Source organism: Molossus molossus, unplaced genomic scaffold (assembly GCF_014108415.1).
Source record: "Molossus molossus isolate mMolMol1 unplaced genomic scaffold, mMolMol1.p scaffold_m16_p_12, whole genome shotgun sequence".
NCBI lineage: Eukaryota > Metazoa > Chordata > Mammalia > Chiroptera > Molossidae > Molossus > Molossus molossus.
Genome location: NW_023425347.1, coordinates 80,675,629 through 80,698,131, shown reverse-complemented (window position 1 = coordinate 80,698,131; position 22,503 = coordinate 80,675,629). Strand labels below are relative to the sequence as shown.

At 49.9% G+C, this 22,503-nt stretch overlaps 1 protein-coding gene across 1 annotated transcript in view; it reads right to left on the bottom strand.

The window, feature by feature from the left end:
* Positions 1–22,503, bottom strand: part of CSMD2 (CUB and Sushi multiple domains 2) — a 558,434-nt gene that overhangs the window by 483,197 nt on the left and 52,734 nt on the right. The window contains exon 2 of the mRNA XM_036256013.1: positions 18,444–18,660. Within this exon, the coding sequence (XP_036111906.1) occupies positions 18,444–18,660 (217 nt within the window). The remainder of the gene's footprint in view (positions 1–18,443; positions 18,661–22,503) is intronic.

Below are 22,503 nucleotides of genomic sequence, written 5' to 3'. Positions count from 1 at the left end.
GATTTCCTTCAATGATTCACAGCCCCGGGGAGCGCGTAGAAGGAAAACACTGAGAAATATATGTTTACCCACATATAGGCTTGATCGGAATGAAACACACATCATTAGCCATAAAGGCAGGATGAAGACAACAGAGCACTATTTGCAAATGATCAACGGCCCTAGGCACGAAGATAAACATGCGCAGGAGAGGTAAATCTGAACAATGAATGCCTCGTCCTATTTCCACGGAAACACGGTTCTTAAGTCCTCTGGCTCATCCACACCTGGGTCTTCACTCTTACTTGGTTCCCTCCACTGAGCAGTCTCTACAAAGGATGGACCAAGGACCTGTACATAAGCAACCAACATTCCGCCATTCCCGAGAGCCAGGGCCCGGGGCTGCGGAGAAGGTGTCGGGTCATCTTGACTCGCCTGATGGCGCTGTCAGCACCAGGGAGCTTGCTGGAAAGGCGGAGTGCTGGGCTCCCCCAGATCCGCGGAGCCTGCACTGCACTCACAAAATCCCCAGGGAACCTGCCTGCCCATCAGAGTTTGCAAAGCACCCAGCTAGACTATAGTCAAGCTTCTAAAACCCGGGGCCCCTGGAATCCACTTCCTTCTTGAATGTGCTTTACATTTTCTAAAATGAGGCTGGAAACGAATCAAAGCAATGGTTACTATGAATTGCTCGTGGACCGCCCTCGTACCTAGAATATTTGATGTGAAGTCACTCCCCAGACTCCAGGGGTCCGGGCGAGGGGCGGTATGGCCCCAGGCGAAGAATCACTGATCTACAGAGAACAGCCTCACCTTACAGGTGCGGTGTCTATGGACCAGGGAGGCGCAGCCCTAGAGGTTCCAATTTCTGCACTGATTCTTCCAGACAGGAAGTGCAGTGCCTCCTGAGGAAGGGAACCCCAATTCCAGACAGACAGTGTCAGGAGTGACTTAAAATTTGCTCCCCTGTCACTTGCCTTTCACAGGCTGAGTGTCACCATCTGATGTCAGCTGCTGTTTTTGTTTTTTTGTTTTTAATTCATTTGTTTTAATATGTTTTCATTGATTTCAGAGAGGAAGGGAGAGGGAAAGATAGAAACATCAATTGGCCGCCTCCTGCACGCCCCCTGCTGGGGATGGGGCGGACAACCTGGGCATGAGCCCAGGAACAGGCGACCTCCTGGTGCCTAGGATGACGCTCAGTCCACCGAGCCACACCGGCCAGGCTGGGCTGATGTCAGCTTCTGAGGCCTCTCCCAGGCCTTTGACATTTCCTTTAAGAGTCCCCTTTCCCCAGGTAAACCCCAAAGTCCTTCAACTTCCATCTTGCAATAAATAAATAAATCCTTCTTCGTCCTGGTCCTTCTCCTGCGGACCCACTTCAGTTTTCACTGTCCTTCAGTGAGTACGGAGGGGGAGGAAAACAAGTGTTTTCCTTGCCATTACCTTTAACTTTGCATTCATTAAACATGCATTCTTATTGTAAGAAGAGCACAGCCTTGTGACAAAACATATTTTAATAAAGAAGATAAAAAAGTCCCTCCAAATCCAGCCATCCCAATACCGCTCTTATCAGCATGCTGCTGTATTTCCCCCGGCCTTTCTCACCCGGTGCATGTTCTGACCCAGTGATGTACCCAACGCACAGGCAATTGTATTTCTTAACGCAAACGCCTTGTTGTCTTCACACAGACGTATTTCTATGCTGCCACGGTCTTGACGATTGTCCCGAGCATCCCCTCCAGTGAATGACTGAGAGGTTCTCAGTCTCCCGAGGCGATCTGACCAGTTCAAAAAAGATAACAGCTTCCCCCACGGGTGCTTTCCACTGGCGGACCCCTCCACGCTGCCCATCCTGTGCCCAATGGGCTTCATGAATGCAGCCACCTCTTTCAGCCTGTACTGGACTCACCCACTTTGGGGGCACCTACACACCCAGGAATTCATTTGCTCATCCACTGGAGAAAGGTTTGTTGAGACCCGCCAGGTACCGAGCAGTGCACCAGGGGCTATCCGGAACGGTGAGCAAGGTGGTCTCGTGAGCTCGCGGAACTTTCACGCGTGGTGACCTCACTGCGGCCACCGAGCACCGGAAGGGGGACAGACACTCAGTGACGACCCGTAACAGGCTGGACAACTGATACACACAGATCAGTTCATGGGGTTCTCCCAGTGATGCTCCCCCTTCGCAGGTGAGGGGAAGGAAGAGGCCCCTGCCCAAGGTCGCAGAGCTACGGTCCACACCCCGGACTGCCTGACTGCAAAACCCCTCTGGGTTTGTTCATTTACTATGGAGAACAGCCTGATGCTCAACAGGTGGGAGGGGGGCTGGGGGGACGGGTGGAATGGGTGAAAGGAGTTAAGAGGTATAAATTGCCGGTTATAAATATAGTCACGGGGATGTACAGTACAGTATAGCAAATGCAGTCGGTGATGTTGTAATAACTGTCCACGGTGTCAGATGGGTACTGGCTTAACTGACGTGATCACTTCAGAAGGTCTAAAAATGTCTGATCGTCATGCTGTACACCTGCAACTAATATAATACTGTATGTCAACGGTGATGGAAAAAAATGGAAAAACAACATTCCTTCTGAGTTCCCTAAACTCACACTGCGCTCCTGAGAGGCTGTCTTTCTCTCCAGACCCTCCGTGGGCTCCAGCAATTTCAAAGGCCATCAGGGGACACGCTCAACAATGTACTTCAATTATTTTACCAAAGAAAGACAAAAATAACAAGTGCCGCCTGATTTCGGGGAGGTGATCACATTTGGACACAGGAGGGAAAAGGGAACTTGTCTACAGAAACACAGCAGCCAGGAGCACGATTTAGACAAAAGTGTGATTTAGACACCTTATTCTTCGCTTGACCAGCTAACAAACCTACGTGCGACTTAAACCTTTCCAGACTCCGTTCTGACAACCCGGCACCCAGGAAATGCGTCGGTCTGCCTCGTATCACCACCAGACTTTGAAAACACCACCTCCCCCTTCATAATTACCCCAGGCAATCAGCACCAACTGATCAATCAAACAAAGAAAATTGCAGGTTTGAAGCTTTAATTAAATCTATCCGGCACTATCTAATTAAAGAAAATCTTTACTCTTCTACATACTCCAAAATAGAAGGAACCGGCTCCTCCGGGGTCCTGCCAGTGATCTGCCATGTCGCGGTCTTCACCAGCTCCGGGTGGATGACAGTTACTCCATTCACCTCTCCTTTTTGCCCAAGTTCAGGTTATTCCCAGTGTTGGGGGTGGGGTGTGGAAAAGGAATCACATCTCTGGCAGGGTCCCTCGCGTCCACAGAAGCCCGTTCGGACCAGTGGCTCCCCGTCCGGGCTGCCTCCCTCTGTCCGTCACGGGGTCAGCAGCCCCGCTCACAGCAGGGACCAGTGTGTCTGGGAAGCTTCACGATCAAACAGAATCGGGAGAAGCGCCGGTGGGCAGTTCAAAGGTGGAGCCCTGCCGCTGGTGGATGCTTCTAGACCCAGCTGGGTCTGGAGAAGCCCTCCCGCCGTCCGTCTCCCACCTACCAGGAGCCCTCACAGCTCTCTCCCTTTCTGAAGGTACTGATGGCCGGGGCTGAGCCCTGCTGTGACTGAAACACAGCTGGAGCCCTGGAGCTGGGACCCGTCACCCTTCCCCTTTGCTGCTCAGAGTTCAGGCAAGTCTAAGACCCACCCTGTCGGCAATGTGTGGCTACGGGGCACAGCCGATGGCCAGGGCATCACAAAGCCCCCAGGCCACTAGCTGAGAGCCCTTTGGGGCCAAATCAGATCGGGAAGGTGCGGCCAGACCTGTGGACTTCCTTCCTTGTTAGGGCTGCGGGATCAGGCTGTCACTGACGACGAAGGGCCCTAAGTGGCCATGGGGATGGGGCGGTGAGCCAGGAGGGAAGGGAGAGCCCTCGCCAGGTGCAGAGAAGCTCGCCTGCGGAGACCCGCGGAGACACCGCTCCTCCGAGCAGGACGGACAGCCTGTGCTGCCAGCCTCCAGGGCGCGCAGGGCCATCGTGAGTGAGGTCAGAGGTCACTTCCATGGCTTCACCACCCAGACCACCTGATGTATCTTCACTGCCTTCCTCATGCTCCTGGGGGACGGGCGCCAAGCGCATGCCTGAGGGTCCACCATTCCTTAACGTCACCCATGGCCTTGAGAAAGAAAACACACGGAAGACACACAGCCACCATGACAGGTGCCCTGGAGCCACCGGGAGACAGGCGGAGATGCCAGACTCACCTTGCTTCAGTTTTCACTCAAAGGGCACCTTCCTTGTGACAGCTTCCCAGGCACCTGCAAAATCTCAGCGCTGTCACACCAGCCCCTCCCGGCCGCGTGTTTTCTCCACAGTGCTCGTCTGGGGCACTTCCCCGGAGGTCCGCTGGGAGGCGGCAGGGAGAGGAACCGCGCAGAATCCCTGCTCCCTGGTCACAGGCGCCCCCCACTGGGGCACAGCTCAACTCTACGCACATCCCGGACTCGAATACTCAGGAGATGGGTGGTGGATGGTGGACCGGTTCCCGTGCTGCAGTGGAAGGTTCCAGATAAACGAGGGAGGAGGCCAGAATGAGGCATGTGGTAATGGGTCAGAGCTGGGGACTTCAGCGTGAACTCGTGTTTAGCTGATACAGACAGAAGGTACAGCTGAAACACTTACAGGTGTGTGTCAACACATGGGTTGGCACATACACATCTATTTCCTACTCTGTCGGCTGAGAGCGTCTAGCAGCAATAGCATCTCGATAGTAATGAGTACACCCAGTGCCACACCTTGGTTTTTAAGACCATTTTTCGGTGAAAGGAACCAAAGCTCATGGGTCCAAAGAGCTGTTGAAACAACAGCAGCAATAACATCTTCAGTATCAAAGGCTGACAGTGAAGGGACATGTCAAAGGCCCACGAGCCAGGTCAAGAGTTTCAGTGGCTAAAGCTGCAACAATTTGAGCGACAAAATGAATAAACTAGCATTGGATTATAACCCAAAGTGTAAAATAGATACCCATGAATCCATAGTGATGTCAATAAATCAATAAATGGCCCTGCCGGTGTGGCTTAGTGGTTGAGCATCGACCCATACACTAAGAGGTCGCAGGTTTGATTCCCGGTCAAGACACATGCCCAGGTTGTGGGCCCAAACCCCAGTGGGGGGCATGCAGGAGGCTGCCAATCGATGTTCTCTCTCTCTCCCTTCCTCTCTCTCTAAAATCAATGAAGAAAAAAAATTAACCAAAAAAAAAAAATCAATAAATGGAGGAAAACAGACAGATTTCTCCTGCAGAAGAATTCCAAATAATGTATGTAGATACTCTACCCGACAGAGGCAGCACAACACTGCTCCGCGGGTGTGGGCTGCACACAGTGGCGTCCTCCCAAAGAGGACAGTGTGGAGAGGGCAGCACCTACAGTGGGACCAAACGACCTCAGCCAGGCGATCAAGGTCAACATCAACAGGGATAAGCCATGCTGATCGTGTGTATCGTTGCTATGATGTGATAAAAATGTGGTCTTCCTTCCAAAAGCTCATCACTCCAATCTAATCATGAGAAAGACAGCAGACAAATCCCAAACGGAAGGACATTATGCAGCACACCTGACCAGCACGCCTCAACACTGCCTGTGATCAAGACCGAGGAACGTCTGGGAAACCGTTCCCAGCTAATGGAGCCTCGGGAGACATGACGGCTGAACACAGGGGATCCTACCACAGAGGAAGGACATTTGGTCAAAACTAAGGAAGTCGGAATACAGCGTGGACTTGAGTTAATAACAATGTATCGAGGCTTGTTTGTGAACTGGACAAACGTACCCTACAAAGGTCAGATGGTAATAATAGGGGAACCTGAGGGGTATATAGACACTCTCTACCATCTTCACAACTTTTCTGTAAATCCTAAACAACGTGTATTTATTGTAATGAAAACTGTACTGTTCAAAAAGGAAAAGATCCCTGTAGTCCCGTTTTAAGGACGGGCTGAAGGTGACAAAGGCAATAGCAGGAGACCAGGAGGGGGACTGTTGTGACAGTTGAGACAAGAGGTGGTGGTGGCTTGAACCAGAGTGGAGGTGGCTGGAAGAGGTGAGCTTTGGACAGGACAATAATCATAAAACAAAAACAAAACAGCAAAAAACAACAACGACTAACGTTTGCTGAGTGCTTGCCACGTGCCCAGCACCTGCACACGCCTCATGCCTTGTACGGGGTTGAATCTTTACATGGGAGGCGCTACTCTCGTCCCAGGCTGTGCTGGAGAGACTGAGACGTCCCCAAAGCCACACAGCCAGCAGGGGCAGAGCGAGGACTGGCCCCAGCCGCTGGCTCCCAGCGGCTCTCCCAACCACCACCCCGCCCCCGTGCTCATCTGGGGCCGCAGGGCATGAGCTGGGGCGCAGGACTGCAACCGGAACCGCGTTCTGGTGCCAAAACGCATCCACCGAAAGTCAGGAGCATACAAATTGCTTTAAAATGTATCATACCGACTGGGTGATGGCCTACGTTTTAGGCACAAAGGTCAGACCATCCAGGACCACCCAGCAGCCTCACCTCCCCCAAAGCAAATCAGACCAAGTGTCAGCTCTGGAAAGGGAACATTCTGCTACCTGGAATCCTCGCCTCCTTCTAGGTTCTACAATAAATTCGTGAACACCGGCACTCGGAGTTTGCAATGGCCAGATGGCTAAGAGACGCTAGCTACAAGACATGAGGCCTGGGCTCTCAGAAGTCTAAGTTTGTGTATGAGTATATGTCTCACTTCTGAAAAACCCAGCCTGTCCCAGTCAGTGTAGCTCAGTGGTTGAGCATGGACCCATGCACCAAGAGGTCGCAGGTTCGATTCCCGGTCAGGGCACATGCCCAGGTTGTGGGCCCGATCCCCAGTGGGGGGCATGCAGAAGGCAGCCCATCGATGTTCTCTCTCATCGATGTCTCTCTCTCTCCCTCTCCCTTCTTCTCTCTCTAAAATCAATAAAGAAACAAAATAAATAGATAAATAAATAAATAACTAAATAAATAAATGAAAAACCCAGCCCATCAGCAGCAGGTGGGGGATGGGAGCGGGTTCTACTGCATAGTCACCCAGGTGTCCAGGCTTCTTACATTTCCTGTGTCCAGGGAGAGAGACAGAGAAGAAGATCTCAGGGGAGCCTTTCTGGGCCAGGCCTGGGAGGGGTGGACACTACCTCCGTCCACTTTCTGCTGACCTCTAATCGACACAGCCCCACCTCAGTGCAAGGGGGAGGGGCCGGGAACTTCCACCCTGGCTGGGCAGCTGCTTCCCGGGGCAACTCCGCACGCCGGGGGAGGAGCGAGGATGGTGGCGGGCGGACAGTGAGCGTCCTCGGCCAGAATGCTTAACGGGCCACTAGAAAGTGAACCCTGATGCCGGAGACACAGGCAACTGCCGAAAGAGCTGGGGCCGCCGGTGGGCCAGGCTCCTCGAGATCAGGAGAGCTTCAGAGCTTCCGCGCGTGGCCGGCCTCACGCCACCCTCTGAGCTGGGGGGAGCTCGGGCGCCACTGAACTGAGGTTCTCCACTTGCAAGTCGGGAGAGGCTGCTGGCCCCAGGGCACAGGACTTGGTGACAGTCACGAGCAGACCAGTGGCCACGCTGGGACCGAGCCCAGACTCCTGCACGGGCCTGGCTGGGCACCCACCTGTGGCCGCTCAGACCCACCCAAGGAAGAAAGAGCTTGGCTCTTGGTTCAGTTAAAAGCTGAGAATTGGTTTTCTTGTCTATTTACGTCCATTCTAAGGGAAGCGAGAGCTCAATACCTGGGAGGTATTTGTTGGGTACCATGTCTGCTGATAAAGAAACAGAGCAAATTCTGGAATTACATGGCACCCTGCACCATGAGGACAACATCCTGGTTACAAGAGTCCCTTACATAGTGCTTTCTGATGTCCCCAAGGTTCAGGGAACAGGGTGGAGGATAAAGGAGGGGACACTTTCTTATCTCAGCAACAACCCTATTGGCCACCACTTGCAACAAGGGTCATGCAGTGGCCAACTCCATTCTGGGGGAAAGTCGCATCTCTGACCAACACCCGTGACACTGTGGGCAGGACCCATCGTGGGGAGGGGTGTAGGCAGCACAGCATTTGGCCTGAGACGCAGGCCCCAAGGGGCCTTACACTTTGGTTGCTATTAACTAGCAGACTTGGCGAACGAGCCACATAAGGTTTTACTACAGAAATGGCCTCTGACCTTGAGCCATAGGGTCCTACTGTGAATGGAGAGATTGCTCAGGATCTCAACACCACTGCCCACCAGGCTTTGCATATCACCAGCTGCCAACCCCCACTGCATGTCTGCCATGCCCAGCCTTGGCATTAGGTGATGGAGCACAGGGCTACCCCCTGGGTCACTGCAGGTGGTGTCCCAAGCTCCAAGCCAGGCAGACCCTCCTCCTCCCCTTCCGCAACCCTTTCTGCCCTGATGGTGCTGTGCTGACCCACGTGAACCTAGGTGACGAGCAGAATCGGGGAGCTTGAATACGGCTGCCCCAAGGTGTGCGGCTTCTTAGAGACTCCGTTTGCTTAGCAATCGAAATGGAGGTAATAATTCCTACCTCTGGGAAAACGTGCAGATTAAAAGATATGGTCCATAAAGCACCTGCTGCGCAACAGGTACATGCTCATTCCACCCCCGACCCTTCTCTAGGTCCATCTGAACCATCACAGCTCACGGTGCAGGGGGCTACACAGAATGTTCCCTGCAAAGTGGTGTTTCCTGGCCCCGCATGATTCCTCGGTGCTGTGGGCGTCCGTGATCTCACTGGGAACCTCAGTGAACCCCACAAAGCTCGCCTGGCGAAAGGTCACGAATAAAGCCAACGGTGGTAAGCTAGGCAGCGCTGGCTGGCCGGTTTCAGCCTCTCCACTCTTCAGCTGACTCTTTATTAATCATAGATAACTTTCCTGATTAAATACAAAGCACCTACCAATAGGTTTGCCTCCGGATGGCAAATCTGCCGGCATTTAGGATGAATCAAACATATTTACTTTTCAGATGTTAGGGGTTTGATAAAATCCATAATGCCTTTGGCCTCAAGCCCTCTTCCCATTAATTATTAAACCCTTGTGTGTTTCGAGGGTAATTGAATCCATGTTTCTAATTAGTTTACACTTAATTCATCAGAACAATTTTTAAAGGGCTGATGGATGTCCTAGGAAGCCTCATGGGCAGTTTAATGAATCTGTAGTTAAAAAGAAATTGGACACACACCAAACTGTTCACAGGGGTTCCCTCCAGGGAGCAGGGCTGGGACAGGGAGGCCCTTGTGTTCTGTAGATACCCTGCTGCACTGTGTGACTTTTTTTTTAATCCTCACCAGAGGACTTTTTTTTTTTTTTTCCCATTTATCTTCAGATAGAGCGGGAGGGAGAGAAGGAGGAAGTGAGAGAGAGAAACATCAGTGGGAGAGAGACACATTGAGTGGTTGCCACCCACACGACCCCAACTGGGGCCAGGGAAAAACTGCAACTGAGGTACACGCCCTTAGCCGGAACCGAACCCGGGACTCTCCGGTCTGTGCTGAAGCTCTAACCGCTGAGCCAACCGGCCAGGGCACTGCATGACTTTTTAAAAGTAGTGCGTTCCTGTTACTTTTACTATTTTAGAGAAACTGCTTAATGAGGAAAATGCAACGAATGTTTTAAAAGGAAATGGGATGAATGCAAACGGCCCCAAGCAGTGAGTGGGCTTCGCGGTGGGGGCGGAACGCCTCCATTAGCCACTCAGCAGCTTAGAGAACTCAGAAGCTTCCTGAAGCCCTGAAAAGAACATTAATACCAGGTAACATGTAATGCCCAATAAGAATATTTGGCATGTCTCCATCCCCCTTAGGATACATCACAACCTCCCCCAGCATGGCACCTAGGACCCCTGGTGATCTGGCCCAGCCACGCCCCCACCTCCCGCTACCCCCACCCACACTGAACCCACTGTCACTGAGCATCGGCCTTTCTCTCGTTCTGCCTGGACCTGTGCATACGCTACTGTCTTGGCCTGCAGCCCTCTCCTCATGCCTCCTCCGTGCCCCATCCGGGGTCCCTTCCTCCAGAGAGCATCCATCCTTTCACTCCATTGCCTTTGTTGAGCACCTACTATGGACCAGGTCCTGGGGATACGATGCAGAGAAAAACAGAAACAGTCCCTGCAGTCACGGAGTTTGCAGTCTTGTGGGAAATGAGCGTGCATCAAATTATCACGTACACGCACATGTACAACCACGAAGGATGGATGTAGGGAATGAGGGTTGTCACCCCAGGAGGGTTTGACCAGGTTGAAAAGTGGGGGTGTCTCAGAGGGCTCCCTGTGTGAGGAAGACACAAGTGAGTTGAGATGTGAAGAATGATAAATAAACAAAGGGGCAGGTGGAGGGAAGACATCCCAGGCCCACAGGTCAGAATGGACAGAGATCCCCTCCCAGCTAGGTCAGGTTCCCCAGGCACAGCATTCTGCACTACCTGTGCCTCTTCGCTTATCTGTCTCCTTTAAGAGATTGGCCCGGCCGGTGTGGCTCAGTGGCTGAGTGTCGACCCATGCACCAAGAGGTTGCCGGTTCGATTCCTGGTCAGAGCACATGCCCAGGTTGTGGGCCTGATCCCCAGTGCGGGGAGTGAAGGAGACAGCCAATTGCTGTTCTCCCTCATCAATGTTTCTATCTCTCTCCCCCTTTCCCTTCCTCTCTCTCTAAAAATCAATAAAGAAAAAAAAAAAAAAAAAGAGAGATCATAACTGCCCTGAAATCACTGGCTCTCTTGGTAACTGTTGTATCCCCAGCACTTGGCGGTCCTGGTAGGCGTTCAATAAATGTTGGATAAACAACAGTGAATGAATGAAGGTCTCCAGCATGATGGCTGACCCGCTACAGGTGTCCAGTGTCCTCATTTCTTCCTTCCCCGCTCCAAGGTCCTCTCTCGGCTTCAGTCCTACCCAAAGGTGCTCCCTCATCCCCATGGGGCCTTCCCATTACTTCCCACCCACAAGAGCTCATTCTCAGGGAATTCTGGGGAGAGGACCCTCCAAGGACATCCCCACTGAGGTTCAATGCACACTTTTCAAGGAATCCGACAGACAGGTTCTCTGGGGGCCTCTGCTGTGATACATATTCATAAGAAGACGGTAAATCTGGCAAATTGGTGATTTTTTTACAACTTCCAAACAGGTGGCTAACGCCAGTAGAGTGAAATCTGCAACCAACGCTAAATGACTGACTGCATTCCACCTTAGGCTGATGACAGAATGTGTATTGCCAGTAATTGAGGGAACGAGTTGCAGTGTTTCCCATAACTTGAGCCCAAATGTCTAAATTAAGGGATGCTTAGCTGTGCTTAACTGGTGCAGTCATCACCAGCGCCCTATAAACCCTCCACTATACAGAGATGCACTTTATTAGCGATGTCTCCATAGATTATGTTCGCCTGTGTTCCATTAGAAAACTTCATTCCACATTAAACTGCAATGCAATCAGACGTCTGCCAGCACAGGAAGGCCATCTAATTGTGCGAAAGCTGGGACGTGGGGGCCGTTTCAGGAATTCACCCAGGCGGGGCTGACACTGCTTTCTCGGGAAGACTCTTTGTTCTCTCCCCGCTCGCTCGTTCCCAAACTCCTACGGGCTCCCCAGCCCTCAGGACCAGCTCCTACTCCCATTCCCTGCTCCCCCCCCCCCATCCATTATGAGACGAATCTGATCAGCTTCTATTGTAAATTTAATTTCAAGCAACCAGACGCTGCCTCCTGGCACCCTGGGACGCGGCTGCTTGTGAATAGCTCTAGATGAAATGTGAGACACATTCGAGAAGATGGCTGTGAACTCCTGGTGGAGGGAGGAAGTCGCTGGGAGGGGAGCGGCGTCCTCCTACAGAACAAGCCGTGTGCCGTGTGCCTGTCGGCACCCCTTCCCGAGCAGTGCCAGGGGCCGGATTCGGCACCTAGCATCACTGAGAGCTCCCCCTTTCCCAGAGGAAGAAACTGAGGCACAGACGGGCTGGCTCATTCGTCCAGGGTCACTGACACGGAAATGAGATCAGAAGCCATGTGTGTGGAGGCTCAAGGCCTTCACTCCCCAGTCGTCTACCTTGGGATCCCTCAACCTCAGCACACCACTGGCCTTCGTGGTGGGCGCTGTCCCGTGCACGGCAGGGGGCTCAGCAGCATCCCTGCCTCCACCCACCACAAGCCATAGCCCCTCTCCAGTCTGACAGCACTACTGTCCCCTGGGGCTCAAAATCGCCTTCAGCTGAGAACCACTGCTCTACCTCATGACTTATAAATATGCTGAGTGTGTGTGTGTGAATGTGTGTGTGTGTCTTTTTGCTTAGTTGTTTTTTCTATTCTTTCTACAAATATAGAAGTATTCCTGTTGTTTACGTCTCATCACAATTCAAAGCAGTTTACACACATTATTTAATGTAATCCCCACCAACCAGCCTATGCGGTAAATACTGATATACCCACTTCACAGATGAGGCTACTGAGTGAGGGTAAGAGTCGGAGTGACCTGCCCGTGCCAAGTGGCTGGGCAGGAGCTGGAACTCAAACTCGTGTCCTGCACCTGCAAGGTGCCTCCTTCGCTCAGGGCTCTGCCACAGCAACACGTGGTAGAAGGCTTGACCGCCAGCCTCAAGGAGCTTAGACTGACCAACACAACCCATGAGCAAGCAGCTGGAGAAAGGGGAGGGGAAGGGGGTTGGGAGCTGGGCTGGGGGTGACCCCTCCACCTTATGCTGGAATGCAACAGTGATGAAGCTCAGTGCTGGAACAGGGGAGGAAAGGTAAATGCATCACAAATGTACAGACCGAGGGTTGCAAAGCGTACGCGTGTCACGCTGTCAACAGTAAACACAGAAGCCCGTGTGATGCGAGCCGAGAAAGCCGAGGCAGGTTTCCTGGTGGTTGTGCGCCACCGTTGGGCTCCCACGGGATCCGTAAGGCCACCCACTGGGAGCGACTCCCCATGAGCTGTCCTTCACGTCTGCAGCTCTCTGATCTACAACGCCTGCTGGCTGAGCCACAGAAGAAGTGTCGAGAGGCAGAACAGTCCACCGAGGGGTCTGCAGCAGGTGGCTTACCTTCCACCGCTCTGTAAGGCAGGTGGGTGTCACCTCTACTTTACAGAAGAGGTTTAGAGGGGCCAAACCTTGCACAGGTCACAGCGCAAATCAATGCAGAACCGAGCCGGGTATAAACACAGGCCTGTCCCCACTGCACCCGACTGTCTCCCAGGAACACACTGCGAGAGGAGGGGACCTGCTTGTTCCGCTGTGAATGAAGGACAGTTAGTGCGGCCAACACCCTGGTGGCCTGGAGTCTAGACCCACTGGGCCAGTCGGGCTTGTGTTCTGCTCCCAAATCAGACGCTGCGGAGCCGCCACCACCCCTTCCCTGTTCTTATTGCCACTGCGCAGTCCCTATAAACCCACCCTTAACCCCAGGGACAGCAGTTCCCATAACAGCACGCAGGTCCACAGCACCATCTCTCCCCGCTGCTCCGGCTCAGGCCATCGCCACCTCTGGCCTGGCCTGGCCTGGCCTGGCAGTCACCAGTCTGGCCCCCACCCAGTGCCTTGTCCACACAGCAGCCAGATTGTGCCAAAATCCTCCACTTGAAAATCATCATTGGAAGGGCACCTGGCAAACACGTGCAGCTAACAGCATACTTCATGGGAAAGATGAACTGTTTAAAGATCGGGAACCAGACAAGAGTGTCCACTCTCACCTTCCGTTCGGTACTGTCCTGAAGGATTTATCCAGTGCATTTAGGCAAAAGCAAAAAAAAAAAAAAAAAAAAATTAAACTACAGGCAACTAGATGAGAAAACAACTAAAACTTTTTATTCGCAGACACAGACACGACTAGAACTGTTAATAGCAAGTTCACCGAGGTCACTGGATACAAGATCAACATACAAAAATAAATTGTATTTCTAGATACTACCAATGAATAATTCAAAAATAAAATGAAATTAAAAACAATCCTATTCACAATAGCCTCAAAAACAGTAAAAATCTTAAGAGAAAGGTCCGGCTCAAATTGGAGAGGCAAGACCATGTGTTCAGCTCCCCTTCAGTCTAACCCCCTAAATGCTCATGGAATGACCTCAGGTACATAAGAGGGACTCTATGTCCCCTTTGGAAGCCAGGAAGGAAGAGGCGCCTACGTGCCGTGATCACTGAGGCTCTGGAAGGCGCATCTGGCGAGACCCAAGGAGGAGAGGGGCTGAGATGGTGACTGAGAAACACAGTTTAAAATGTATTCTGAAGAACACACTAGCAGAATAAACACCACAGAAAAGGCAAAGAAAACTTACACAGAGAAGAGGAAATAATAATAAGGGAGCTTAAAAACACAAAGTATTAAATATTATACAAACATTACACAAAAGAGCAAACATATCAGTTATCACCAAAAGACGTGAGTGAATTAAACTCCCCTGTTAAAAAATAAAGGGTCTCAGGAAAGAGTTAAAAAAAAAAAAAAAAGTCCAGCCAGTGTGGCTCAGTGGTTGAGCGTTGACTCATGCACTGAGGTCTCCAGTTCGATTCCCTGTCCCGGCACATGCCCAGGTTGTGGGCCAAACCCCCAATGAGGGGCATGTAGGAGGCAGCCAATCAATGTTCTGTCTCGTTGATATTTCTCTCTCTCTCTCCCTCTCACTTCCTCGCTCTCTAAAATAAAAAAAATTAATAATTAAATAAATAAATAAAAATCCAGCTATATCTTGTACTAAGAGTTACACCTAAAACAATGACATAAAAATATTAAAAACAGAGATATTGGCAAAGAGCAACTCAAATGCAAACCTAAAAGAAAACAAAGGCAGTAAAATCAGTATAAAAGTAGATGTTAAGGCAAAAAAACATGGGGATAAACATAATTTTTATCTTAAAGAAAATATATAATTCACTCTGAAGATCTAACATTTAAAAATACATGTGATGCCCTGGCCGGTTTGGTTCAGCGGTTAGAGCGTCGGCCTGCGGTCCTGAGAGACCCGGGTTCGGTTCCCGCTAAGGGCACGTACTTCGGTTGCAGTTTGTCCCCGGCCCTGGTCGGTTGTGCGGGTGGCAGCCACTCGGTGTGTTCCTTTCACATCGATGTTTCTCTCTCTCTCTGTTCCACTCTCTCCCTCCCACTCTACCTGAACAAAAAATGGAAAAATGTCCTCGGGTGAGGATAAAAAAAAAATAAATAAAAATAAAAATACATGTGATGAGTACAGCATCAAAATATATAAAATAAAAACTTAGAAATAAAAGGAGAAATGGACAATAACAGCCATGAAAATGTAAAAACAACACAATGCTTATCCTCAACAAATTAGACAATAAAGAAGAAACAAGAAAAATTAAATAATACTAACAATAACTTTACCCTTCAACCAAAGAATCTGTGTTACTAACAATAACTTTACCCTTCAACCAAAGAATCTGTGTTTTAAAATACTCACAGAACATTTACATAAACATGATCTCACACTGAAAATAAAGACAACAAATTCTCCAAAGTAGAAATCCAATCTGATCATAATGCAATTCAACTGAATAATAATTTTTTAAGTATAAAAAAGTTTACTGGAAAGTTTGGGGGGGGAAACCCCTAGAGTCAAGGAAAAAACAAAATTGCAATTACAAATTCTTTCTACAGTAATAACTATCCATCAAAATTAATGGGATATAGTCAAAGTTGTACTGAGGGGAAAATGCTTCTTAATGTTTTTATTATCAAACAAGAAGTAATGGAACTAATTCAATTCACAAAATCAACAAAAGAGCAATATCAGCCTAAGGTGAGTGGGAGAAAGAACAGATAAAGATAAAAACGGGAATCAATAAGTTAGATAATAAGGAAGGAATAAAATTGATAGCCCTGGAGTTGGAACTTTAAAAAGACCAATAAAACAGGCAAACTTCCAGCAAGCGAGACTGAACAAAGGCAAAAACACAAATGCACAGAGCAGGTGTGAGGAAGAGGGTGTGGTCCCACACACTGGGGGGACAGAAATGTTTTGTGACAAAACTATATGCAACTCCACACTGATACCTTTGACGACCTCCATAAAATAGATGATTCCCTAGACAAACATACATACAGAAAATGATTCATGAGTAAAAAAAAAACAAACTGAGATTAATAACCATGCGAGAACACAAGAAATTTCACAAAGACCTGAGTCCCCACCGAACCCACTAGCCATCCCCTCTATACCCCCGAAGGAGTGTTATTCCAAACCCTTCAAGGAGCACATTACCCGTGCCATTTGCAGTGTGCCCCAAGGCGTGAGCTCCTGGCCAGGGGTGCTGGGAGCAGAGCACTCTCTCCAGCCTCCGCCTGGGCTGAGCCCGAATGCCCTTGGCTACTTCTGAAATGACCTGACAAGAGCAGATCAGGAGGATGACAGAGGAGGAACCTGCAAGGATGACCCAGTGACCATGCAAACCTGGGAGCCGCCTCCTCAGATACGGCTGCTTGGCCAGAGTGAGCTGTGCGGAGGCCAGGGTACAATCCAGGGCCTCCCCTGCCAGGACCACCTTCCTAGGTCACGAAACCCCACCCTTCCAGGCGAGAACAATCCCCACCTCCGGAGAGTCTTCCAACACGTCACTCAGAGCCGGTAAGCCCGAACGCCAGGAAACGGACGTCTGACCATTCGTGTGTGGGCTCTGCCTTAAGAGCAAGGGGAGCTGGCATAACCCCACTAGGCAGACTTGGAAAGTTTGCCTCCAGCATCCACACCCCAACCAAGCACCCCAGTAGCCTGATCAGACGTCTTCATCCTTCAGCATTCATCAAAAGTCAATGCAGCCTGGCTGGTTTGGCTCAGTGGTTAGAGCGTCGGCCTGTGGTACAGAGAGACCCGGGTTCGGTTCCCGCTAAGGGCATGTACCTCGGTTGCAGTTTGTCCCCGGCTCAGGATGGGTTGTGTGGGTGGCAACCACTCGATGTGTCCCTTTCACGTGAATGTTTCTCTCTCTCTCTCTCTCCCTCCCACTCTATCTGAACAAAAAATGGAAAAATGTCCTCAGGTGAGGATAAAAAAAAAAGTCAATGCAGGTGGCCTACATGGTGTCACCTTAGCTCAACATCTGGGACTCGCCCCCTGGGCCCTCATCCAGTGCCATGGACTTAAGAACTATCCAGTCCCAATCTCCCAGTTCACTAGCTCTGGCCATGATGTCCCTGGACTCTAAACTCATATATTCAAGCCCACGCCTGTCTCTCCCATTGGCATATAACCCTATGAAGACAGGGGCTTTGTCTTGCTCACCGCTATATCCCTAGCTCCCCGGCCAGTGTCTGGAACATAACGGGTGCTCATCAACTCTGTGTGGAACGAATGAGGGAAGGGGATTCCGGTCCCTCCATCCAAGTTGCACTGAACACCTGCTGTGTGCCAAACCCTACTGAGCATCGGGAGACGGATAAGCCCAGCCTTGTCTAAAAGAAACTACTAGTCAGGGGGCGCCCGACATCCCCCCTCTGCTGCAGCCTCACCAGCCTCACCTCTGCACTGCCTGGAGAGGGCAGGCTGCCGGAGAGAGGGGCCAGGGCTGAATCGGCAATGTTGTTTGTGACCCTGCTCCTGGCACCTTGAACAAAGCCTTCGGGTTAAGGGCTTGGCAGGGACCCTCTCAATAGTATATCATTAATTAACACCCTGAGCTCCCCAGGACTTGGCTGGTAAGCCCTTAGCCCTTTGGTTTCCTGGGGAGCCCAAAGCCTGGCTGGCAGGACCCTGACAAAGCTTGCAATGGAGCCAGGCAGGCCACTGAGCGATGCCTCAGAGCGATGCCTCTGGAGCCCTGACTGTGCCCCAGAAAAGTCTGCACTTTCTGAGGACGCGGCGGCTTCCATCCCTGTCTCCCTCCTCCAAGCGAACCCTGGCTTAGGAGGCAGCGCAGGGCAACAGGAAGGCAGGCTCACCTTCTCCCTGGTTTCCTCTTCCGCCAACTGCAAGGGGGTTGAGAGAGTGGGACTGTCCCCTCATTTCTGATTCTACACCCACACAGTGCAAGGCAGATGCCAACAGAGTATTCATGGCTTTTGATCACGGGATGCCAGACACAGCCACTACCGTTAGCCTTCAACTCATATCTGCTGCGTCCAAGGGGAGAAAATTAATTTCTGTGTGTGCAAAGACTATACACCAGCAGGTATTCACACCTACACCCGTATGCACACAAAACCAGTTTTCAATAGAAAAACCTAAATTTCTCTATAGCCCTTTTACGTCTTCTGTCGAGTCTTTCCAAATATCCAACTCATCAACCCTGCCTCTTGGGTACTTCTAAGCAAGAGAAAGGAACTGGGAAATGTACAGAAAGCAGAGGCGTGAAGGGCGGGCCCGTAAAACAGGGGTCTTTGCTGACGACCATAAATCTTTCACCCCAGTGGGTTCTCCCTCTCAGCAAGCTGGCTTGGGGCCCAGCCACTTGCTGGGGGAAGCGGCAGGGGGTACCTGGTCCGCAGGTTCTCTGGCTGAGGTGGGCCATCAAACACTGACAGAACATCGAAGTCTTCTTCCAGGGCGAAGGACTGGAAGACGAGCTGGATCCGGTGCTGGTCCTCGGCCGTGATGGTCCACGTGCAGTTGGCGTAGTTGGGGTAGCCGTACGGGAACCCTGGGCTCTCCACCGTCCCATTGGGGCCCTGCAGTTGGAACGTGCAGTTCTGGCCTGGGAGAGAGAAAGGGAGCGGTTCAGTGTGGCCAGAGGAACTCCTAGAAGCTCCCAGGGAGACAGGAGCAATGAGTGAGGGAATCACGAACCCACTCTTCCAAGGGCTTCGCTGGGCCAGCCCCAGTCACGAAGAGGCAAGATGGGTGACTGGCACTGAGTGCCAGCCGGCGGTGCTGTGTGCTGTGCAGGCGATACAATGCGCATCGTAGTAGCCAAGCCTCGGAACAACTCTCGGGGGTAGGACACAGGCTCAGAGACAGTGAACAAAAAGGCAACCAGACCAGGCAGAACGTGGGCTTCCTATTCACACGAGATGCCAGAGTGACGATCGCAAACCTTCTCCGCCATCCACAGCCTCCTCCCTCTCCAGGCCCCTGGTCTCAGCTACTGTCCTCTCCTCCCCTCCTCACAGAAAACAAAACCCACCAGCGGGGATCCCTTGTCTTCCCACTTCCAAACCCATCTGGCCTGCCCCATGCTGTCTTCCTTCCTCCTACAGAGAAACCACCTCTCCTTCCATCTTAACATTATGGACCAAAAAAAAAGGAGGGGGTTCTGTAGAAAGTAACCTCACAGGGCAATTTGATAATAAATTCCTAAATGAGCAGGTTATGTTGGGTAGTCATGCCCCAGGCATGTACCTTCTTTAATCAAAGGTTTTCCTTTGCCTTAAGCAAGCCTGGTGCATTGTTTCTATGCATCTAGGTTAACACACCTTTGAAAAGCCTCTTTTCAGACCCCTCAGAAGAAAAACCACCCTCCCGAGAGCACTGTCTCATTATCCAGTCACCCCGTCCCGCCTTCTTTCTCCTGCCTGCATGCAGTCTTCCTTGAGTTCCCGCCTCAGTTCCAAATGCATAAAAGAAACTGCAAACTGTCATTCTAGGGAGCATTTTCTACGCCTGTTGAGCTCTTTCTTCAAGGCATATCCTCTGGCACAAATACATTTTTGAAAAAAAATTATCTATAGGTTTGGACGTTCCTCTGTCGACAACATAATCCTACCCTGTGCCCTCTGGACCCCACCCCACCCCTTCACAGGCCTTGCACACGCTTCTCTCTCCTGGAGGACACGCATGTGTAAGCGATTCCCCTCCACTAGAACCTCCCCAGTGCCACGTGCTCAAGACTCTATCACTGAGAAAACAGTTCCCTACTCTGCTCATCTCCCTCAGCCTTATCTGTCTTCCTCTTCGCAGCCAAATTTCTAGAAAACGCAACCTTTTCTTCCAAGTGTTGTCTGCACTGTCTTACTTCCCACTCCCTCTCCAGCCCCATCGCTTCTGCCTTCTGGCCCCAGTGACCTACCCAAACAGGTCTACTGAGTTCACGATGGGGCCAGCAGGTGTTTTCAGTCTTCATTTAACAGAGCCCTCTCGGCTGCCTCTGACCTGTTGCTCGCATGCGCCCTCCTCTGGAAACGTTCCTCCCAGGCCAGGAGTCTCAGACTCCGCCGTGCACACACAGTGCCGGGGACAAGGCTGAAGCGTGGATTCTGATGCACAGCACCTGGGAGGGGCCAAGTGTCTGCTGCTCTCCCCCACTCCCTGGTGACACAGTGATGCTGCTGCGCGGGAACCTCCTCATTGCTCTTCAATTGAAAACATCATTTAAGTCTGTGAGGGTCTCCGGCCCCTAGTAACTCTCGCCTTGTGTCCACTAGGTTCCAGTCAAACCCTGCCCTTCTCAGTCCTTTGTACCTGCCATGTTCTCTTAGTGCACAGCCACAGGACCTTTGCACAGACTGTCTTCTTTGCCTAAAACACACTTCCCTCCCTTCTTGGCATATTTATCTTTCAGATCACAGTCAAGTGTCTCTCCTTGACTAGGACAGACCCACTACTATATGCTCTCATGACACCATAACCTCTCCTTGGTAGCACTTATCACAGAAACAAATTTCCATGCTTCCATGTGATTCGTTCATAATTATCTGTCTCCTTGCCAGGCTGTAAGCTGCATGGGAAAGTAGCCCGTATGTGAGTTCTCCCACTTTTAAAGCCCCACACCAAGCTCAGTACCAGGCACATTGTAAGTTCTCAATCATCGAACATACTGTTTATATTTGGTGAGTGTCTGGTCCAGTTCTCAACCTTCCTAATGCCGTGGCCCTTTAACACAGCTCCTCGTGTGGTGGTGACCCCCAACCATAAAATTATTTTTGTTGCTATTTCATAACTGTAATTTTGCTACTGCTATGTCTTAGGCGACCCCTGTGAAAGGGTTGTTCGACTCCCAAAGGGGTTGCGACCCACAGGTTGAGAACCGCTGGGTTAGACATTCTTCTAACAACTCGACATATCTTGACTTGTTTAATCCTCACAACAGCCCTATAAGGTGGACGTTATCAAAATCATCTCCATTTTACCAATGGAAAACTAAGGCAAAGAGAAGTCCAAGGAGGGGGCCCAGGTCACAGAGTTACTCAGAGATGGAATTCATCATGAGCCACCCACCGCAGATCCGCCTTCTTAACTATGATGCTAATACACTGGCTCAACACTAATGTTTTTAAAGCCCACATTAGGGACTAACCAACAAAGGACAGTTAATCTCTAAAATGACTAATAGTAGGAAAAAAAACAAAAAAACACAAAACAAACAAACGCCTTAACACAAAGTATCCCAGTAAAAAAGCAAGAAGTTCAGATCTTCTGAATAAATGCTAAATGGGCATTTCATAAAATACGGCTTGTAAACCTAGTTAAAATAAGCATCCGGGACTAGAAGGAAGACTGTTCCCTTAACTGTGATAGAGCATCATTTTAGAATAATTACCTCCATCATACTTATGGTGAAAACCTGATTAAGATCAGGAATGAGACAGAAATGCTACTGTCACCTCTGAGAATTCACACCTCATTGGAGGAGCCGGCCCACGCTACACCAGGAAAGGAAATGAGAAAGAAGCAAACATATGGTTTGCAGATGATATGTTAATACACCCAAAACACCCAGGAGAATCAATTATAAAGTTATTAGAACTAATAAGAAATTTCAGTTAAGTAGCCAAATGCGAAATAAATATACAAAATCAATGCCAGAGACTGATGAAAATATAAAGAAAAACACATAATAAAAACATATAGCAATGCATATAATAAATGGAAATAAACTTAATTAAGGAATGTGTAGGCACTGTATGAAAATAACTATGATAGAGGGATGAAGTTTTTGAATAATTGAAGAGACACCGCATAATCTTGAATGGAAAAACTACTGAAAGGTTAATTTAGAATATTAACCTTTTGAAAAGTTAATTTATAAGCTTACTGCAATTCTGACCAAAAGCCCAATGACCTGTTTCAAATTTGGTAAGACGATACCTAGGTTTAACTGGAAAAATAGGCAGTTACAGTGCAAAAATTTTAAAAGGTGGTCAACGTAGTTACCCTACAAGATACTAAACACAATCATCAAATGATACTTAAGAAAACAGCGTGGAGGTAGCCTGAGAGTGGACAGGCAGAACATGAAATTATATTGCAGAAACAGCCTTAATACACATAAACACTGAAATATGTGTATGACAACATTAGGAAAATCAATGAGAAAATGAAAACATTTTTGCAGTGTCAACTAATTAACTGTTTAGGAAAAGAATGATCTCCTCAACTCACACCACACACTAAACAAATTCCAGATAGAATAGGGTCACAAAAAAATCAAGCCAAAAACATAATTAGAAGAAACTATAGGCGAATAATGACCTAACTGTGATTTTCTGAACATAAAAGTTGTGGAAGATACTAAAAGATTGATAGTTTTATACAAAAAGTACTAATGGTTGTGTGTCAAAAATAGAATCAAAATCGAAAGGCATACAAAAACATTAGGTAA